This window comes from Tamandua tetradactyla, chromosome 17 (genome assembly GCF_023851605.1).
Source record: "Tamandua tetradactyla isolate mTamTet1 chromosome 17, mTamTet1.pri, whole genome shotgun sequence".
Classification (NCBI taxonomy): Eukaryota; Metazoa; Chordata; class Mammalia; order Pilosa; family Myrmecophagidae; genus Tamandua; species Tamandua tetradactyla.
The window spans coordinates 34,786,211-34,808,725 of NC_135343.1; the positions used below are offsets into that span (position 1 = coordinate 34,786,211).

Consider the following 22,515-nt stretch of genomic DNA (forward strand, 5'->3'; position numbering starts at 1 on the left):
CCTAGAAGGATGACTAGATTTTTGTTGAACTTTAGTGTTTATGTATTCATATGCTCTAAAGTAACTAAATTACTGTCTTCGATTTATGTCATATTAAAGTAGTGGATCTCAATTTAGAGTCACTGCTGGGTTTTAGAAGTTTTGATGCTCAGGTCACTACCCAAACCAATTAATTAAGAACCTGTGGGGTGGGACTTAGGTATTGGTAGCCTTTAAAGCTTCCCAGAGTATTCCAGTATGCATCCAAGATTGAGAACCACTGTGGTAAAGATAGTCAGAATCATCTGATCTGATGCATTAATAGAGCTTGTTATCAGAGTTTTACAGTGAGAATTCCATAAATATTGGCATATTTCTTCTACTTACCGTAACCTGTGGAGTACTTGAAGATTATTTATTCAGAAATTAGATGTGGGTCTTTTAGTCCCTATTTTAATTTCTCTCTGCTGTGCAGTTTCTCTATATTGCTTCTTTCTTTAGTCCAAAGTGTATATACTTGGTAATGCTCTCATCTTTCCCAAATTTATACCTACAAAGTGGAACCCTAAATTCTAGATACATACTCATGACATACTTGAGAGCTCTGCTTTATTGTGTAAAAGTTATAAAAAATGCAACTTCTCAAAACTATAGTTACTAGGTTACTAGTTTCCAAGCCATTTCCTCCTGTATTCTTTCTTGTGTCAAAAAGTAATGCCTTCAGGGCAGGCCACGGAGGCTCAGCAGGCAGCATTCTCACCTGCCTTGCTGGAGACCTGGGTTCGATTCCTAGTGCCTGCCCATGCTGAAAAAAACAAAAACAAAACAAAAAAAGTAATGCCTTCATTATCCCAGTTTTTTAGGCTCATATCCCCTCTCACACCCATGTCAAGTCCATCATGAAATTTTGTTTGATAATTTAAAAATATAACTAAAATTTGACCATCCTGCTCTTCTGTTCAGCTCACCATCACCTCTCACTTAGATTATAACAGGATTCTCTTAACTGGTCTCTCTGCTTCTCTTTAGCCTGTTCTCACACAGACAGCATACAAAGTGACTCTTTAAAATCTAAGTTAAAGAATGTATGATGGCCCCATCTCTCTCCAGTAAGAGCCTTCTCCCTTGCTCAATCTACTCCAACTAGCCACACTGACCTTGGTGATTCCTGGAACATGTTTGGCATGCTTCCTTGCAGGGCCTTTGCATTTGTGTTCCCCCTCATTAGATAGTTTCTTCCCCCAGATATCTGCATAACTAACTCTTTCACTTTCTTTCTTAAAAATCACCTTCAAACAGTACCAGTAAGGACAACTTAAAGGATAAAAAGATAAAGAGGCAAAGAATATATAGATCTGACAAATAAAACCCAAAGGATAAGATGGTAGATTCAAGAAATGCCTTTACTGTAATAACTTTGAATGTTGATGGACTAAACTCACGAATTAAAAGATACAGATTGGTAGGATGAATTTAAAAATATGATCCAGCTATATGCTGCTTACAAGAGATTCGTCTTAGACCCAAGGATACCAATAGATTGAATATGAAAGGATGGAAAAAGATGTTCCATGCAAGGTGTAACCAAAAGAAAGCAGAAGTAGCTATACTAATATCAGACAAAATAAACTTTAAAGACATCATAAGAGACAAAGAATATTATGTATTAATAAAAGGGGCAATTCACCAATAAGTAATAACAATCATAAATGTTTATGCTCCCCATCAAGGAGTTCCAAAATACATGAGGCAAACATTGGCAAAACTGAAGGGAGCAATGGACATTTCAACAATAATAGTGTGAGACTTCAATATGCCACTTTCCTCTATAGATAGAACAACCAGGCACAGGATCAACAAATGAATAGAGAAATTAAACAATAAATGAACTAGACCTAATAGACATATATAGATCATTACACCCCCCAAGAATAGAATATACATTCTTCTCTAGGGTTCATGGAAATTGCTCCAGGGTAAATCATATGCAGGGGCACAAAACAGGTCTTTATAAATTTAAAAAGATTGAAATTATTTAAAGCACTTTCTCTGATCACAATGGAATGAAGCTGGTAATCAATAACCACCAAAGAACCAAAACTCTCAAAAAAATATGGAGATTAAATCATGCACTCTTTAACAGTCAGTGGGTCAAAGAAGAAATTGCTAGAGAAATTGGTAACTATCTGGAGACAAATGAAAATAAGGATACTCCATATCAGAACTTATGGGATGCAGCAAAGGCAGTGCTGAGAGGGAAATTTATTACTCTGAATGCCTATATCCAAAAGGAAGAATTGTAAATCTTGACATGAAACGGAGGAAATTGCAAAAATCTAGGACTTAACTGCTCACCTGGAGGAACTAGAAAAAGAATAACAAACTAACCCTGAAGGAAATAGAAGAAGAGAAATAACAAAGATTAAAGCTGAATTAAATGAGTTGGAGAACAAAAGAACAATAGAAAGAATCAATAAAACCACAAGTTAGTTCTTTGAGAAAATTAATACAATTGATGGACTCCTAGGTAGGCTGACAAAGAAAAAAAAAAAAAGGATACAAATAAAATCACAAAAAGAGAGATTTGTTACCACAGACTATGAAGTAGTAAAAAAATTCAGAAGAGGATACTATGAACCACAATAAGCCAACAAACTAGACAACTTAGATGAAATGGAAAAATTTCTAGAAATCCACAGAGAAGCTAAACTGACTCCAGAAGAAAAAGAAGATCTCCCGAACAAACTAATCACAAGTAAGGAGATTCAATTAGTCATCAAAAATCTTCATACAAAGAAAAACCCAGGGTCAGATGACGTCACAGGGGAATTTTATCAAACATTCCAAAAAGAGCTAACACCATTCTCTTCAAACTTTTCCAAAAAAATTTAGAAAAAAGAAACAATACCTAACTCATTTTATGAAGCTAACATCAATCTAAAACCAAAACCGCGTAAGGACACTATAGGTAAGGAAAACTACAGGCCACTCTCCCTAATGAATATTGATGCAAAAATTCTCAACAAAGTACTAGCAAGTCAAATCCAATGACACATTAAAAGAATTATACACCAAAACCAATTGGGGTTTACACCAGAAATGTGAGAGTGGTTTAACACAAGAAAAATCAATCAATATAATAGAGCACATTAAGAATTTGAAAGGGATAAATCACATGCCAAAAGTGTTTTACAAAATTCAGTATACTTTTCTGATAAAAACATTTCAAAAAGTAGGAATCAAAAGTAATGCCCTCATAAAAGGGCAAAAAACAAACAAAACAAAAAGCCAAAGATAACGGCCTCAATATGATAAAGGACATATGTGAAAAACCCATAGGCAGCATTGTATTCAATGGTGAGAAACTGAAAGCCTTTCCTGTAAGGCTGAGAACAAGACAAGGATGTTTTCTGTCACACACTATTATTCAACACTGTACTAGAATTTCTAGCTAGAGCAATCAGGCAGGAAAAAGAAATGAAAGGCTTCCAGATCATAAAGGAAGCAGTAAAACTTTCATTATTTGCAGATCACATGATTCTATACTTAGAAAATCCTGAGAAATCTACTACAAAGCTTCTTGAGCTAATAAATAAGTTCAACAAGGTGGCAGGATATAAGATTAATGGCAAAAATAAAAAAAATTTCTATACACAGCAAATGACCTATTAAGAGTCAATTAAGGAAAAAATTCCATTCAAAATAGCAGCTAAAAGAATTAAATACCTAAGAATGAACTCAATACTAGTGATGTAAAGGACCTGTACACAGAAAACTACATAATATTGCTAAAAGAAATCAGAGATTAAATAGGTGAAAAGGCATACCCTGTTTGTGGATAGGAAGTTAAGATGTCAGTTCTACAGATTCAAAGCAGTACCAATCAAATTCCAACAGCCTACTTTGAAGATTTGTAAAAAGCTAGTTACCAAATTCATTTGAAGAGAAAGAGACCCTGAACATTAAAATATCCTAAAAAAAAGAAGAACAAAGTGGGAGGATTAACACTTTCTGATTTCAAGGCTTCTTATAAAGCCACAGTGGTCAAAACAGCATGGTACCTGCACAAGGATAGAAATATTGACCAATGGAATCAAATCAAGAGCATGGAAATGCCCACCAAATCTGTGATCAACTGATCTTTGACAAGGCCCCCAGTCCACTGAACTGGGACAAAATAATCTTTTCAATAAATGGACATGGAAGAACTGGATATCAATAGCCAGAAGAGTGAAAGAGGACCCTTACCTTACACCCTAAAAAATTAACTCAGAGTGGATCTAAGACCTAAATATAAGAACCAGTACCATAAAACTCCTAGAAGCAAATGTAGGGGAGCATCTTCAAGACCTAGTCATAGGAGGTAGCTTCTTGAACTGAAGAATCAGTGAAAAAGAAAAAAGAATCCGAGAAACCACTTAGGGGCGTTGCAGTGGTCTAGGCAAGGAAGATGGAGGTACTTTAGCAGTCAAGAATTTTAGCCAATAGACCTTAAGGACATTGTGCTGAGTGAGATTAGCCAGAAACAAAAGGACAAATACTGTATGGTCTCACTGATATGAGCTGACATTAGTGAATAAATTTGGAGAATTTCATTGGTAACAGAGACCATCAGGAGGTAGAAATAGGGTAAGATATTGGGTAATGGGAGCTGAAGGGATACAGATTGTGCAACAGGACTGAATGTAAAAACTCAGAGATGGACAGCACAATACTACCTAACTGTAATACAATAATGTTAAAACACTGAATGAAGCTGAATGTGAGAATGATAGAGAAGAAGGTCTGGGGGCACAAATGAAATCAGAAAGAAAGACGATAAAGACTGAGATGGTATAATCTAGGAATGCCTAGAGTGTGTAATGACAGTGACTAAATGTACAAATGTAAAAAATGTTTTTGCATGAGGAAGAACAAAGAAATGTCATTACTGCAGGGTGCTGAAAATAGATGGTAATTAATATTTTAAAATTTTACCTTATGTGTGAGACTAAAGCGAAAAATGTTCATTTGGTACAAAATTTATATTTTGACTATGCATTTCCTAATATAATTTATGTAGACAACTTAACTGAACACCATAAGTATATGGAACCTTGAGTAGGACGTGAGATTTTGTTGGTTTGTCCAGAGTGATGCCCCGATAAATCCCAGAGTAATTTGAACAGTTGAATAAAACAGTATTTGCAAAATCTGTTTGCAAATGGTGAGAAAGGGGGAAAATTCAACTTCCCCAAGTTGAATTCTTGATATTCTCAAAAGCAGTGTGGACAATCAAAGCTATAGGCTGAGCCCCCAATTTTGGGGTTTGTTCATATGAAACTTGACCCCACAAAGGAAAGGTCAAGCCTACTTAAGGTTAGGCCTAAGAGTCACCCCCAAGAGAACCTCTTTTGTTGCTCAGATGTGGCCTCTCTCTCTCCAGCCAACACAACAAGCAAACTCACTGCCCTCCCCCTGTCTGCGTGGGACATGACTCCCAGGGGTGTGGACCTTCCTGGCAATGAGGGGCAGAAATCCTTGAATGAGCTGAGACTCAGCATCATGGGATTGAGAAAACCCCTACAGTGAGCTGAGACTCAGCATCAAGGGATTGAGAAAACCTTCTTGACCAAAACGGGGAAGAGTGAAATGAGACAAAATAAAGTGTCAATGGCTGAGAGATTCCAGGCAGAGTCGAGAGGTTATCCTGGAGGTTCTTCTTACGCATTAAATAGATATCACCTTGCTATTCAAGATGTAATGGAGAGGCTGGAGGGAACTGCCTGAAAATGTAGAGCTGTGTTCCAGTAGCCATGTTTCTTGAAGATGATTGTATAGTGATAGAGCTTTCACAATGTAACTGTCTGATTGTGAAAACCTTGTGTCTGATGCTCCTTTTATCTACCTTATCAACAGACGTGTAAAACATATGAAGTAAAGATGAATAATAGGGGGAACTAATGTTAAAATAAATTTAGATTGAAATGCTGATGATGGGGAGGGGGAAGGGTGGAGGTTATGGTATGTATGAATTTTTTTTCTGTTTTCTTTTCATTTGTTTTTCTGAATAGATGTAAATGTTCTAAGAAATGCTCATGATGATCAATATGCAACTACATGATGATATTGTGAATTACTGATTATATATGTAGAACAGAATGATCAAAAGTTAGGAATGTTTGCGTTTGTTTGGTGTTTTTGATATTTTAAAATAAATTTAAAAATTAATAAAAAACAAAAAACAAAAAATAAATAAAAGAATTTTCGCCGTCCAAGTGAAGAAAAAGGAATAGGTAGAGGATATATTTTGAACATAGATGAGTGGCTTGGAGATGACTTGGATGGGATGTGGGGGAGTCAAAGAAAGTGAGGAATTGGTAGCAACTTCTTAGTTTGTGTTTTTTGCATGAATGTGTTGGTATAAGTTGGTAATCCTAGTCTTTGTTTAATGTTGTTATTGCTACAGTGACCATGCAACTTAAGTATTTTCCACTTAGGAAAAAAGAAAATCAATAAAAAATTCTTCAACATTTGTCAGTTAAGAAAATGTTGTTTGTGCTGAAGTGATTTTATTCTTAAACTCCTAGTTTATGAAGAAATGTATTTGAGAGTACTGAGCTAAAATTTTTCCTGATAGGCTTTTTAAAAAATCGTTATTTCTTATGATCTGCCATATATATATTATACTTGTATAAAAAAATTGAGAGAGAGAAGGAGTGGGAGTAGAAGGACAGGGAGATAGGAGTGCTTGTATTTGTAAACTCGGTGACTGTTAGAACTGGGCTTTGGCACTGCTGAAGTTCTTAGCCTTTGACTAGTAGTCTGCCAACAGGCAGCCCCTGGTATTAGACTTCTTTCAGATTTGATCACCTTTCTGACCTTTCTATTTTGTTTTGTGTGCACTTAATTAAAAAGAGCTCATTAGGATCACTCAAGATGCAGGGATCAATAAAGAAAGAAAGAGTCCCTAGGAACCAGCTCAGATTAACTACCAAATAAGCTGAACTTCCTTTCTGTTGTTAGGGTTGTTAACCTAAATAGATTAGAAGCCAATAACAGAGGAAGTATATCTGAATTTTAATCTGTCATTGAATAGCCTTGTGTATGTTATAGAGAAGCATGAACTGAATTTATGAAGATAAAACTAGTGCGTGCATAGCTATTTGAGTGATGACTTCCGAACAATATTGATCACTAAATGAATTTGACTGGTCATCATGTGATATCTCCCCTTTACATACCCTTTTATCCTAGAGAAAACAGCCTCGTCTCTAAAGAGTATAATTTAAGGCTCCCATGTCTATCACCAGCCATGCTGACTGTATTTTCCATACATGCCATGTCTTTTTCTATTGTATTTGGAATATTCTGTGTCCATCTCCATTTTCACTTGCTAAAATCCCCTCCCTTCTTCAAAGCCCAGATTATAATACCTGTGCCATGAATTCCTCCCATTATCCCAGCTGGATCTTAAAATCTGATTTCCTTGGATATTTCAAAACTTTTTATAGTGCTTAATACAACTTAATTTTTAAAAAACACACATCTATATCAGTGTCAAAGTAACTCAAATAAAAAAAGAGGTTATTGGTTTATGTATGTAGGAAGCTCCAACATAGTTCCTGGCTTCATATATTTCTTGGCTCTGTCTGGCTTGGCTCTGTCATTCTGTAAACAAGCAGACTACATGTGGATGGTAAAATGATGGTTAGCAGGCACATCCTTTTAGCTTAGCAATACAAATGAAAAATGCCTCTCTCTTCCCAACATGTAAATTGATCAAAGGAAGATTATCATTTCCCTTCTTAGGTCATTTGGCCACCCCTAGAAAAGTCACTGTTTACAGGAAGTAATGTAATTTAAGACTATAATTTGCCCAGCCCTTTGACCAAGGATATGGTAAGGATATGATAGATTGATAGCTGATGTCTGAGTGAATAGTTAAGGAGCAGTTCCCCAAAGGAAACAGGCATACTGGGCAAACAAAGCCATTTTGTGACCACCACAGTATCCTGTTAGTTTATACCTTCAAGAAGTCTACAATTTATCACTGATATTATACATAATAAATTACCTCCAAACTTAGGGACTTAAAACAACAAACATTTATTTTCTCACATAGGAATTGAGATACGGATTTGGGAGCTTAGATAACTCATTCTAGTCCAGGGTCTCTCATGATTTACTTCCAAGATGTTGGCCAGACTTCTCTCTCTCAGCCAACATGATAAGCAAACTCACTGCCCTCCCCCTCTCCACGTGGGACATGACTCCCAGAGCTGTGGACCTTCCTGGCAATGTGGGACAGAAATCCTAGAATGAGCTGGGACTCAGCTCAAGGGATTGAGAAAACCTTCTCGACCAAAAAGAGGAAGAGCGAAATGAGGCAAGATAAAATGTCAGTGGCTGAGAGATTCCAAACAGAGTTGAGAGGTTATCCTGGAGGCTATTCTTACGCATTAAATAGATATCACCTGTTTAGTTAAGGTGTAATGGAGAGGCTGGAGGGAACTGCTTGAAAATGTAGAGCTGTGTTCCAGTAGCCATGTTTCTTGAAGATGATTGTATAATGATACAGCTTTCACAATGTAACTGTCTGATTGTGAAAACCTTGTGTCTCATGCTTCTTTTATCTGCCTTATGGACAGATGAGTAAAACATGGATTAAAAATAAATAAATAATAGGGGGAACAAAACGCTAAAATAAATTTAATAGATTGAAATGCTAGTGATCAGTGAAAGGGAGGGGTAAGGGGTATGGTATGTATGAACTTTTTTCTGTTGTCTTTTTATTTCTTTTTCTGAATTGATGCAAATGTTCTAAGAAATTATCATGATGAATATACAACTATGTGATGATATTGTGAATTACTAATTATATATGTAGAATGGAATGATCATATGGAAAGAATGTTTGTGTTTGTATGTTGGTATGTTTAATAAATAAAATGAGTTAAAAAAAAATATGTTGGCCAGGGCTGTAGTCATCTGAAGGGTTGACCAGGGCTGGAGGATCAGCCTCCAGGCTCACTTATAGAGCTGTTGGAACCTCTTCTCTCAGTTCCTTGCAGATTGTTGGCCAGTGCTTTGGACCTCTATATAGTGTAATATGGTGGCTGGTTTCTCTCAGAGCAAGTGATCCAAGAAAGAGAGCAAGCAGGAGTTGCAGTGCCTTACATGACCTAGTCTCTCAGCCATATACCATTACTTCTGCTTTGTTTTTCTTCTTGATAGTAAGTAGAAGTCTTTTACTATCTGGAAAGTTTAGTTTTGCTGGAAACAATGAGGGATAAAGCAATACGACAAATATGAAATTGATGATATTATCTCTTGTTGGTTTCTTATTTATTTAGTTTTCATCCATTTAGCAAGTATCTATTGAATGCCTACTATAAGAATAATAATAGATAAAATTTATTGCATCCTTACCATGTCCCAGGCAATGTTCTAAACATATTTTTATGAACTGTCTCATTCTGTCCTCTTAACTCTCTAAGATAGGTATGGTTTTTTTTTTTGCTATAGATTTTAATTTTTGAATAATTTTAGATTACTCACTAGTTGCAAAGATAGTACAGTGAGTTTCCATATACTCCCATCCATTCCTCCCATTGTTAACATCTAATGTTACACCATGGTACATTTTTCAAAATAAGAAACTGACATTGATACATTTTCATTAACTAAACAACAGATTTTATTTGGATTCTACCATTTTTTCATTAATGTTCTATTGCTGTTTCAGAATCCAATTCGGAGTACCATATTTCATCTAATTATCATGTCTCCCCATCACTTCTGATGTGTGACAGTTTCTCAATCTTTCTTTTTTTCATGACCACAGCTTGTTTAGCCACTCATCTGCTGATGGACATTTGGGCTGTTTCCATCTCTTGGCAATTGTACATAATGCTGCTATAAACATTGGTGTGCAAATGTCTGTTTGTGTCCTTGCTCTCATGTCCTCTGAATAGAGACCTAGCAATGGGGTTGCTTGATCATATGGCAATTCTATACTTAGCTTCTTGAGGAACCACCAAACTGTCTTCCAGAGCCGTTGTACCATTTTACATTCCCACTAACAGTGGATGAGTGTGCCTTTTCCTTTCCAGTACTTGTTGTTTTCTGTCTTTTTGATAATGACTCCACCTGTTGTTAATAGGTTTATAGTAACCATAATTTTTCACAGTCAAAGTAAGTTTTGGAAACACTGGATTAAATGAAGTTAAAAGATTTCTTTTGGTCAGACTTTTAGAATCCTTAATATGCTGATCTGTTGATAAACTTTAGTTAGCCCTTTCTTTGTATGGATTATCCCAGCTTCCTATTCATCATAGCAAGCATATGAGGAGGTAGCATATTACCATTTTATATATGAGGAACTGGAGGATCCAAGAGGTTAAGTAATTTATCCAGGGTCACACAGCTTACATGAGGTACAGCTTAAATAAGGTAAATTTGAACTCAGTCTGACTCCAAAGCTCATGTTCTTGAAGAGTAGGCACTGTTATGAATCTTCATGAGGTTGGTGAGTGGGAAAGAGATAGGATTGACATTCCCCAAATTTATTTTATCATAGTAGATACATCTTGTTAGTATTAATTTCACCTGGGAAATGGAAAGTGAATGAAGTAGTCTCCCAAGTTTGGTGTGTAAAGATGATGCAGGTGGATATAGGAAAATTTTTTAGAACTTTTCAGCTTTTTTATCTTTGCTTTTAAAATTTTTATTTTCATGCAACAGGATATTGTTGTAACTCCTAGGAGTTACATCTTCAGAATTTTTTTCTTTAGGAATATACTATCAATACAGTATGGAGGACATTTTTTATTAGATTTACCAAGAACAGAGAAGGATAAGAGATCCCAAGCATAGCCGGTTAGCATACCTGCCCTGCAAGAACCTAGTGGGCCAGGGTGGCTTGTGTTAGTTTTGGGCTGGCTGGAATAGTCTGGAGTAGAGAAGTAAAATAAAAGGGTGTTTGTCATGTTTCTTCACTGTTGCCCTGTTTTTTCCTGTTTTCCATTCTCTATTCTTTGAAAGATACTTTGCATGGGGAGTTATGCAAAGTTTCCTTGAGGAATGAGTATCTGGGTTGTGGTTGTTTTGGGGGGATGGATTATGCTTTTAAGTAACTGTTATAGGGGAAGGTTGTGAGAAAAATCTAAGTAAATCTTGGTAAGAACAGAGAGAGTCTTTTGCATTTGAGCCGCAACCTTCATTGGCTCTATGCTCTGAAAGTTTTATTTCAAATGCTCTAATTTGGACTAATGTAGCCAAGGAGAAGAGGTTCTCTTTTTCCCTCCAGCTCTAAGTCTGGGCTACAGTTTTGCCTGGGAGGGACAGGATGCTGGGATTCCCCCAGTCCTTTGTTACAGAGACTGTTTCAGGGAGGCATGCTGAGAGGACCAAGTCTTTCTTTCAGACCTTACTCGTAAGGTGGAAACTCTAATGCAGGCATAGCAGGTCAGAATACAAGATTCCTTTATTGCCCTGTATGCAGTATTATATACCCCAGAAAAGTTATGCTGTAATGCTGTAATCTTGATTCAGTCTTGTGAGGGGCAGCCATTTCTTTTAATTCTGATTCAGTATTGTAGCATGGAAACTTGATTAGATTATCTCCACAGTCCAGTTGTGGGTATGATCTTTTAATTAGATGGAGACGTGACTCCACCCATTCCAGGTGGGTCTTGATTAGTTTACTGGAATCCTTTAAAAGGGGAAACATTTTCGAGAGAGCCAGAAACAACAGAAACCTCAGAGCCAGCAGAGCTGAGGTAGTCCGCACAGCCAGGGATCTTTGAAGATGCAGAAGGAGAACATACCTGGGGAATCCTTATGAAACGAGAAGCCAGGAGAGAAAGCTAGCAGACTTCGCCATGTCCCTTTCCAGCTGACAGCAGTGTTCAGGACTCATCGGCCTTTCTTGGATCAAGGTTCCTTTCCCTGGATGCCTTAGTTTGGAAATTTTCCCGGCCTTAGCACTGTAAACTTGCAACTTAATAAATTCTCCTTTTTAAAAGCCGTTCCGTTTCTGGTATATTGCACTCCAGCAGGTTTAGCAAACTAAAACACCCTGGCATCAGCTCTCTTGTAGGCTGGAGGTACCACACCAGGAGGAACAAGTTGAGAAGACCCTCACTCAAATCCCAAGTCATGGAGAAGGAGCGCACTTTGGGAAAAGTGGGTCCCCCCTTAACTCTCTCAGGATGAAGCTTCCACAACTCTGCCTAAGCAGGCTGATTTTATTTGGAAAAGAGTATGAAGAGCTCAATGAATAAGAACATTTTTTGTTTTTTTGGCTTAATAACAAGAATTTGTTTGTTCACAGTTTCAGAGACTAGAAGGTTTACTTCCTACCAGGGTTGATATTTTTTGCCAGGCTGTCAATCTTTGGAGTTCCTTGGCATTTCTGTCATATGGCTATGTACATGGTGATATCTTCTCCTTTCTCTTCCAGGTTCCACTGATTTTCAGCTTGTGGCTGTTCCCTGTGGGTTCTCTCTCTGTGTCCAGTTTTCTTTGTTTATGAGGAATTCAACCATATTATATTAAGGCCCACCTTCATTCCATTTGGGCACACCTTAACTAATAACATCTTCAAAGGTCCTATTTCCAGTGGGGCTGGAACATGGACGGTGGAGATCTTGATGGAAAGCAAATAAGAGGAGGTTGATATTACAAAAACAAAATGGCAAAGCAGCTAGAAGTTCAATAGAGAGAACCAGAAAAACAGACAGTAAGAAAAGTGCCCTGCTAGGATCACAGTCACCTCTAGGTGTCTGAAAGGCTGTGCACATTTGCTAGGCTTCACTTACTCAGGAGCAATAAGCGGGTTGTGGAGCAGAATTGAAAGCATTCCTAAGCCACATATAGACCCATTAATACAGGGCAGAAGCCTCCCTGGCACAGAGGTCTTAAATACTATTTCTGACCAAACAGTGAAGGAATAATAAGCTACTCTGACCCAGGGACAACTAGGGAGCTGGCTTAAAAATAACCTCACACACATTTTGGCATTTTGGAAAATTGTGCTTGCCCAAGATTGTATCATCTTATAGAAGAAACCTCCAAACTATTAATCCCTGCCCAAATGTGGGACACAAAATGCAAATTTCCTGAACATGATGAGAGCTATCAAGTCTCACACACATCCACCTATAAAGGGTAAAATTTTAAATGACTAAGGGGGTTTAAGCACAAGTGACTGATGCCGACTCAGAGGCAACTTCTAGATAGCCAGGTGTAAAAATAAAACTGAAACAAAAAAAATCTTATCAGAGGTTACACACCACAGGGAAAATAGACTTAGCAGAATTAGTTTTTCAAGTTATTAGGCAAATAAGCGAGTAAATAGCAACACTAATATCTAAAAGGAGCATCTGTAGCAATATCCAAATTTCCACTTAACACAAAAAATTGCAAGACATGCAAAGAAATGGAAACAGTAGCCCATATACAGGATAAAAAGCAGATTATAGAAACTTCCTTTGAAGGACCCCAGATGTCAACTTAGCAGATAGAGACTTCAAATCAGCTATTATATGTATGTTCAAAGAGCTTAGAGGAAACTGTGCTTAAAGAAAAGTATGATGATAATGTCTCATCAAGCAGAGAATATTAATAAAGAGATAGAAATTATTAAGAATCAAATGGTATGCTGGAGTCAAAATAACAAATGTAAAATTCACTAGAGGGGCTCATAAGTAGATTTGAGCTGGTAGAAGAAATAATCATTAAACATAAATATAGGTAATTAGAGATTATGCTTCCAAAACCTGAGAAGAAAAAGAATGAGGAAAAATGGACAGAACCTCAGAGAAATGTGGGACTCCATTAAGTGCACAAGCATATGTGTAATGGTAGCACCAGAAAAAAAGAAAAGAAAAAGGAGAAAATTCAAAGAAATAAGGTCTGAAATCTTCCCAAATTTGATGAAAAACACGAATTTCAATGATATCCAATAGGATAAGCATAATATAATCCACACCCAGACATAAAATAGTGAAAATCTTGAAATCAAAAAGAGAGAAAATCTTGAAAGAAGCAAGGGAAAAAACCACTCTCACATACAAGGGAACTTCCCCAAATAATAACAACTCGACATCACCAGAAACAGTGAAGCAGAAGGAGGTGGGATGATATAGCCAAAGTGCTAAAAGTAATAAGCTTTCACCAAGAATGTCATATCCAGCAAGCCCATCTTTTGAAAATGAAAGCACAATTGAAAAAAAAAAGGGTGGGTGATGGTGGTGTAGTAGCAGAGTTCTTGCCTGCCCTGCCAGAGACCTGGGTTCAATTCCTGGTGCCTGGCCATGCAAAAAAAATAATAAAAAAAAGAAATGAAGGCACAATAAAGATATCCCCAGATAAGCAGAAGATGAGAGAGTTTGTTGCTGGTAAACCTGTTTTACAAGAAATACTAAAGGAAGCTTAATGGGATGAAATCAAGAAATGCCACAAAGTAATTTGAATCCACACACACACAAAACAAACACCAATAAAGATAATTACAAAAGATAATATACTTGCATATTTCTTGTCCTTTCTTCTCTTGACTGATTCCAAAAGCAACTGAATTAAGCAATATGTATATGATTGTGTGTTGGATCCATAACATATAGAGATGTATCATATTTGACAATAATAGCACAAAGGAGGTGGGGACAAAGTTATATTGGAGTAAGTAAATGGCACTAAATGGTAGCTCAAATCCACAGGAAAGAAAATAAAGAGGACCAGAAAGGGTAAATAAGAAGATTAATATAGAAAACCTATAAATGTGTACTTGCTTTTCTTTCTTCTCTCAACTTCTTTTAAAGACATAAGATTAAGTAATGCAATAATTATAGCAACTGCATTTGTAACATATATAGGCATAATATGTATGTCAGTAATAGCACAAATAAGGTGGAGGAGAAAATAAGCCTACATAAGAGTAACATTTCTGTATTTTACTGGTATTAATTTTTTTTAATTTTTAATTTTTTTAATTTTTTGTTATTTATTACATACACATATGAATCCATAATCAATGTACAGCATTAGCCTTTGTTTTACTCAAACTTACAAAAAATGTAGCATAGCATATGCATCATTTTGAGTCTTGAGTTTTTTCACACAGATGCTTGCAATGTTTTCTTGCTAATATATACATTATTTAACTGTTCTATAATTTTCTGTTGTGCAAATACAACACCCTTTATCTCCTCAATTCCTTACTAGTGGCTACTCCATTCCTTTCCTACAAATGTATGGCCATGTTTCTTGACAACATATTCTATTCCACATAACTATTACATCAACATAAAACAATTTTAATAATTATAGCATTATGTAGGGTATCATATTACACGGTACAAACATGGTAACTTTGTCTCTTCCTTTCTAATTTGTATACCACGTCTTCTTTCACTTTACTGCACTACTTAGAATCTCCACTCATGACCATGTTTAGCAGCAGAGGTATAGCAGGACTCGTACTTGCTTCTTAACGAGAAGGCTTTTAAAAGTCCAACAATAGCATATACTATGAGTTTGTGTAGGACAAGTCAGAATTTTATTAATCCTTTCTCCTCATAAAAATTCTTAGATATTAAGTACTGGTCTTCTTTTTAAGGCTTTCCTACATTCATGGTATTTTGTTTTAGAATGACTTTTCTAATGGGCTATGAATCTGAAGGCCTTCTTTAGTCTAGGAATTCACAGCACTTTTAATGAGTATGAATTCTCTGATGTCTAATATGGTGTGACTTCTGGCTAAAAGCTTTTCCACACACACTACACTGATAAGGCTTCTCACCCGTATGGATTCTTGCATGTAAAGCAAGAGTTGAGAACTGAGAAAAGGCTTTTCCACAATCATCACAACCATAAGGCTTCTCACCTGTATGACTTCTAATATGTACAGTAAGAGATGAACTTTGAGAGAATGCTTTCCCACATATATTACACTCATAAGGTTTATCACCTGTATGAATTCTCACATGTACAATTAGTGATGTGATTTGAGAAAAGGCTTTCCCACATTTATTACATTCATAGGGTTCCTCTCCAGTATGAATGTTGTAATGTTTAATGAGATACTGCCTCTGGCTGAAGGCTGTTCCAAATTCATTACATTTATAAGGTTTCTCTTCAATATGAATTTTCTCATGCTCAGTGAGATTAGCTTTGTCACTGAAGGCTTTCCCACATTTCTTACATATAAAGGGTTTCTCTCCAGTATGTCTTCTCTGGTGTGTAGTGAGGCTTGATTTCTGAATGAAAGCTTTCCCACATCCATCACATTCATAAGGTTTCTCTCCAGTATGGATTCTATGATGGGTAATCAAGTTTTCCTTCTGGTTAAAGGCTTTTCCACACTCACTGCATATATAGGGTTTTTCTCCAGTATGTATGTTCCAATGTTTAATGAGATATTGTTTTTGGCTGAAGACTTTCCCACATTCTTAACATTCATATTCTTTCTCTCCATTGTGAGTTTTCTCATGCTCTGTGAGATGTGATTTATGACTAAAAGTTTTTTCACATTTCTTACATGCATAAGGTTTCTTTCTAGTATGAAATCTCTTATGTCTGAGATTTGGCATTTGAATTAAAGCTTTCCCACAAGTATATGATTTCTCTAATGAATACAGAGGTTTTCCATCTGGTTTAAAGCTTTCCCACATTACATTTATATGCTATTGCCCTGTACGGCTTTTCAGATGTGAAGTAAAAGATGACTACTTCCAGGACACTCATATATCATTTCTCTCTAGTACGAATTTTCTCATAGTCCATGAGATTTTGCTTCAGATAAACATATTCCCAGGATCATTACAATACTAATTTATGTATGAATATTCTCATGCTTAATGTGATTTCATGCTGGCTGTAGTATTTCCAATATTGCTTATACAAAGGGTTTTTTTTTAAATAAAGTTTATTGAACACACATGTGAGAAGACATGTAGCACTCTAGCAAGGAAAGATGGAAGGTGAGAAGCCTACACACAGGGTTTTATTCCTTCATGATTTCTCTGATGTGTAACTTTCCCACATTCATTAAATCCAAATGGTTTCTCTCAAGTATTAATTCTTAGGCATCTCCTGAGGTTGAATTTCCAAAAGAAGACTTTGATACTCATTACGCTTAAGGGGGATGACTACCATGTGGGACAAACTATGGCAAAACTCACTGTCTTCATTCTTTCTTCCATCGTACTTAGTTAAGCATGAAACAAATTCTTTCAAGTGAAGTAGCATTCAGAGAGGTGTTATTTTGAGGAAACAATGTCTGTAGTGTATTTTCCCAACTTTCTCTCCCTCCATCTTAAGGCCTGTGCTGTTGTGAAAGTAGACATAACTTCACTCATAAGCCTTTTGTTATGCTGTTCTTTTTGCTTCTTAATGTCTTAGGTGTCAACTAAAACTGAGGGACTTTGTCACCAGGAGATCTATCTGTCTTGAAAGAAATGTTAAAAGAAATTCTTCAGAGAGTGAAAGATTATCCAGGCCAGAAACTCAGATCTACATGAAGAATGGAAGAGTGTCTGCCATGCCGGAGACCTGCGTCCAATTCCCGGTGCTAGAAAAGATGAAATGTCTAAAATCAATAATCTTCCATCTTCCAACTTAGGAAACTTGACAATATCGCCTTTACATTTGTTCCATCATTCATGCTCTTCTTGCTTCAACTGAGGATCACATCCAGTTTAGTGACTTTACAACCAGTAAGTGGGGAAATGGTATCACACCTGAATGTTATGCTGGGGACAAAGCAACACCCCATAAATCAAACCTGAAACCTTCAGACTTCTGAAGAAGAAAATGTAGATTCCAAAGATGCACAAGTAAACTGGCTGATATTTTTGTTGCTGTTGATTGTTTTAATGATCCAAAGCCGCTTTTTCTGCTCGGAACTACATTTCCCAGAAGGCTCACTGGTGTGAATTATCCTCCCAAGGAAACTTGGCCTCCTTTTCCTAAACCTGCCCGGCACTTAGGGTTAGTGGACCCGATGCAGGAAAGAAAACCATTTCAAACGCCTCGGGCTAGTCTACTTTGGGAGTCACGGCCCGAGACTGAGCCGGGACTTCATGAGGCTTCCGGAGCACTGCTGGATGAGGGAGAATAATCTTTTCGGTGTAACCGCTACTAATCGCTGATATGACCCAAACCTCCGGGAGCCATTTTGTCCGCTTCTACTGGTATTAATTTAATATAAATCTAAGGTAGATTGTAATAAGGTCTATAATGTAAGCTTTAGCATAATCGCTAAAAGTAACTTAAAAAGTTACAGTTGCAAACTTAAAGTAAAATATTACATTAGGAATACTTAATGCAAAAGAGGGTAATAAAAACTTACCAATAGAGCAAAAAAGACATGAAATATATGGAAAACAAATACCAAATCGGCAGATATAAATCCAGTCACTTCATTAATAACATGAATTGTAAGTGAATTAAATAATCCAGTCAAAAGGCAGAGATTTTCAGAGTAGATTAAAAAAACAAATATACAATATATGCTGTCTATAGACTGAAACGTTCAAATAGGTTGAAAGCAAGAGGATGGAAACAGATGTACTATGCAGACATCAATCTTAAAAGAAGTAAACAATATTATTAAAGATAAAGAAGGAAACTTCGTAATGCTGAAAGTGTCAGTCCATCAGGAATATTTACAATGAAAACATGTATGTTCCTAACAATAGAGCCTTCAAAAGATATGGAGCTAAAACTGACAGAATTTAATGGAGAAATTGACAATCCAGCAATAACAGTGGAGACTTTAATATCCTGCTTTCTCTAATGAATAGGAAAACTAGGCAGATGTTCAGTAAGGAATTAGAATACTTGAACAATACTATGAATCAACTAGAATAATAGACAGCTATAGAACTCTCTACCCAATAGCAGCAAAACATGCATTCTTAATCACACATGGAACTTTTTTCCAGGGTACACCATATGGTAGGCCATAAAACAAGCCTCAATAAATTTAAAAAGGTTGAAATCACAGAGCAGTATGATTTCTGACCACCATAGAATCAAATTAGAAGTCAGTAACAGAAAGAAATTTCACAAATATGTGGAAATTGAAAAACACAGTTCTATACTGTCAATCAATGGGTCAAAGAAAAAATCACAAAGAAAATTAGAAAATACCTTGAGATAAATAAAAAGAAATTCACAACTAATGAGCTATAATTAAAGCAATGCTAAGAGGGAATGTAATAACTATAAATGCCGATATTAAGAGAATAAAGTTATCACATCTATAACTGAATTTTCTACCTTAAGAAACTAGGAAAAGATGAGCATATTAATCTCAAAGCAAGCAGAAGAAAATATATAATAAATTCTAGAATGAAAGGTGATGAAATAGAAAATCAGTAGAGAAAAATCAACAAAACCAAAAGTTGGTCCTTTGAAAATATCAACAGTAACAAACTCTTAGCTGTACTGACCCAGAAAAAAGACATAAATTGCTAAATTTATGAATGAAATGGAGACATCATTAATGACCTTACAGAATAAAAAAGTGTTATAAGGGAATACTATAAACAGTTGTATGCCAATAAATTAGATGACTTCAATGGGCAAATCTCTAGAAAGACAGAAACTGACTTTTTGACTGAAACTGACTCAAGAAGATACAGAATATCTAAATAGGACCATGACAAATGAGGAGATTGAATTAGTAATTTAAAAAAGTTTCCACAGAAAAAAGTACAGGCCCAAATGGCTTCAATATTGAATTCTACTAAAGAGTTAAAGAATTCATTCCAATTCCTCAAACTCTTTCTATAAATTTTATAAAAGGGAATATTCCTCAGTTCATTCTATCAGTCCAGTAGTATCCTGATGCCAAACTCATATATAGACATCGCAAGAAAAGAAAACTATAACCAGTATCAGTTATAAATATAGATGCAAACATCCTCCACAACAAAGTAATAACAACCCCAATCATATAAAAAAAAAAACCCAAATATGTAAAAAAGATTTACTCTATAACCAAGTGGAATTTATCTCATGAATGCAAAAAGAAAATTTGAGTATGTGTGTGTTGTCAGGGAGAATGGGTACTCATAAGAATTTAGTCTAAGGAAATAACCTGAGGTTTCTACAGATTTGCAAATATTTATTGTGAGATTATGTGGTAGAAAACTAGAAACAACCTAATATCCAAAAGTAGTAGAATGAATGACTAAATAAATTATCAGGTCATTCTATTGAATTTTTACAGTCATTAAAATAAATTCTATTTTTACAGTCTATTTAATGATACTTAAAAATATTAATGAAATATTTATGTTTTAGTAGGGGGAAGAGGTAGCATTATATATACAATAAACCCCGAATTTTATAAATATATATGTATTTGCATAGGAAAAAATGTTAAAAAAAAAAAAACAGGAAAATGTTAACATGGTTATTTCTGAGTGATGGGTATATTTGTCGTTTTTATTCTTTTGACTTTTCAGTATTTTCCAACTTTTCTACATTGAAAATGCCTTGTTTTCCAATTTAAAAACAGAAAGTCATTCTAAGCTTGAAAGTAGTTAATTAATGTTTCTTCATTGCTTTTATTTAAAATCATTTTAGATGTTTAATTTCTTTTGTGTTTATTTTGAAATGTCATGCAAAAGCTAGAGGGCTTGAATTAGTAATTCATTTTGGCATGTGTGTAAGAAAATGATGTGTTGCATTAGGTTACTAAGAAGAAAAAAGGTAAATTAAGAAATCCAATGAGGTTTGGAATTAAAGTGTTTGATAATGTTTTCAGGTTATTTAGTTTGTTGGACTGCATTATAGAAATATTAAGATCACCATTTTATTGAGATTTTCAAGTTTCTGAATATTTTTGTTGATCATAAAATGTTAATCATAAAATGGCACTTCACATTTGTTTTGTTAATCTTTGCATAATGCTTAGGTTTAAATTTGCTAAATTTAAACCTAAGGTGTTAATGTGTTGGACTTGAAATCTGTAAAAAGTTAGAACCAGGCATCTTTTTCCACTAAAGGAGAAAAAAACCTTTAAAAATTTTTAAAGTGTTAATTACATTATTTTGTAATGTAAGTGATTGTGTCCTACAACCAATGTCTTTAATTATACATATGTCCTTTGCTATCGATGGTTTATTCCAGGGAGGTTAAACAGGAATCTTGCATTGAATTTGTGGGAAAGAATTTTGGAGTTCAATCTATGAATGTCTCAGAAGACATTCAATCTATGGAGTTCAATTTTGGAGACAATCTATAATTGTCTCAGAAGATCTTGCTTCTTCAGTGCCTCTAATCCAAATCTTACCTAATACCATGTGACCTTTAATTCTTTATAATTTTAATAAAGATTCTTTTTGGGTTTATATTTTCTAATTTCATATTTTCTCTTTTGCTGCTACTTTTGGTACTACCTGGATTTTTTTGTGTATACTGTAAGTCTTTATATATTTCTTTAATGATAAACCATTATTTTAGTACCATTAAGAATAATGTGCAATTTTTATTCATAGTTTTCTCACAAAGTCACTAGCCTAAAACCATAAATCTCAGTCTTTGATATGTTATAGTCAGGCAGTTTTCTTCTTAATATGACTCATTCACTTCTTATCATGGATAAGTTCTAAATTATGTGGCTTATAGATGCATTCTACATTGCAAGTTCACATTTTCCTACTAGCTAGACCGAAACAAGGGCTATACAATATTTTAAAATCATACTTCTAATATTAACCAGCTGTTTCAATATACTAAAGCTGCTGAAACACAGTATACCCGAAGGGGACTGACTTTTAACAATGGGGATTAATTAGCTTACAAGTTACAATTCTAAGCCCATGAAAATGTCGAAATTAAGGAGGATTTCTCTGTGAAGAAAGGCTACTGGCATCTGGGACACCTCTGTCACATGGGAAGGTATGTGGGAAGGCACATGGCTGGTGTCTGGTAGTGCTTTTTCTCAAGTTTTGTTGCTTGCAGCTTCTAGCTTCAGTAGCTCTTTCAGCTTCTGTGGGTCCTTGCTTGCTTCTCTGTGGCTTTTTTCCTCTGTACTCTCCTAGCTTTTGCTGTCCTTATCCTCTTATAAAGGACTCCAAAAAAAAAAAAAGGATTAAGACTCACCTTGAATGGGGTGGGTCACGTCTCTATTGATATAACCTAAGCAAAAGATTCCACCTACTGTAGGTCTGCACCCACAAGAATGGATTAAAAGAACATGACATTTTCTGGGGCACATAACAGCTTCAAACTAGCACATCAACTCTGTAGTAATTTGATTTAAAGAATTGACTGTATCATAGCTAATCTTTAGAATAGCATACATATTTATTTCACCAAGAACAATTGTGTAATTTTTACTAGCATGTCCTGTCTTACTTAGTAGAGTTGTTTTCATAATTTTGTTATGCATGTCAAATCAGGTAAAAGTTACAGGCAATATGGGATCTTCTACTTTAGACCTTTGTGCAATATGAGAATTGCTCTGCATATTGAAGACATATAAATCCTTACCATAACTGTGTGACAGAAAGGGAAAGCAATGCTTTAAGCCCC

At 35.5% G+C, this 22,515-nt stretch overlaps 1 protein-coding gene and 1 pseudogene across 6 annotated transcripts in view; one reads left to right on the forward strand and one right to left on the reverse strand.

The window, feature by feature from the left end:
- COMMD1 (copper metabolism domain containing 1) overlaps nt 1–22,515 on the forward strand; it is a 225,920-nt gene that overhangs the window by 96,767 nt on the left and 106,638 nt on the right. Inside the window, exon 3 of one of the 6 annotated variants that reach the window (XM_077134338.1) lies at nt 17,368–22,515. The exons of the other annotated variants lie outside the window; for them this stretch is intronic. Coding sequence (XP_076990453.1) covers nt 17,368–17,418 — 51 coding nt within the window. The 3' untranslated portion in view covers nt 17,419–22,515. The remainder of the gene's footprint in view (nt 1–17,367) is intronic. 6 annotated transcript variants of the gene reach the window in all.
- LOC143660881 (uncharacterized) lies at nt 15,665–16,666 on the reverse strand (annotated as a pseudogene).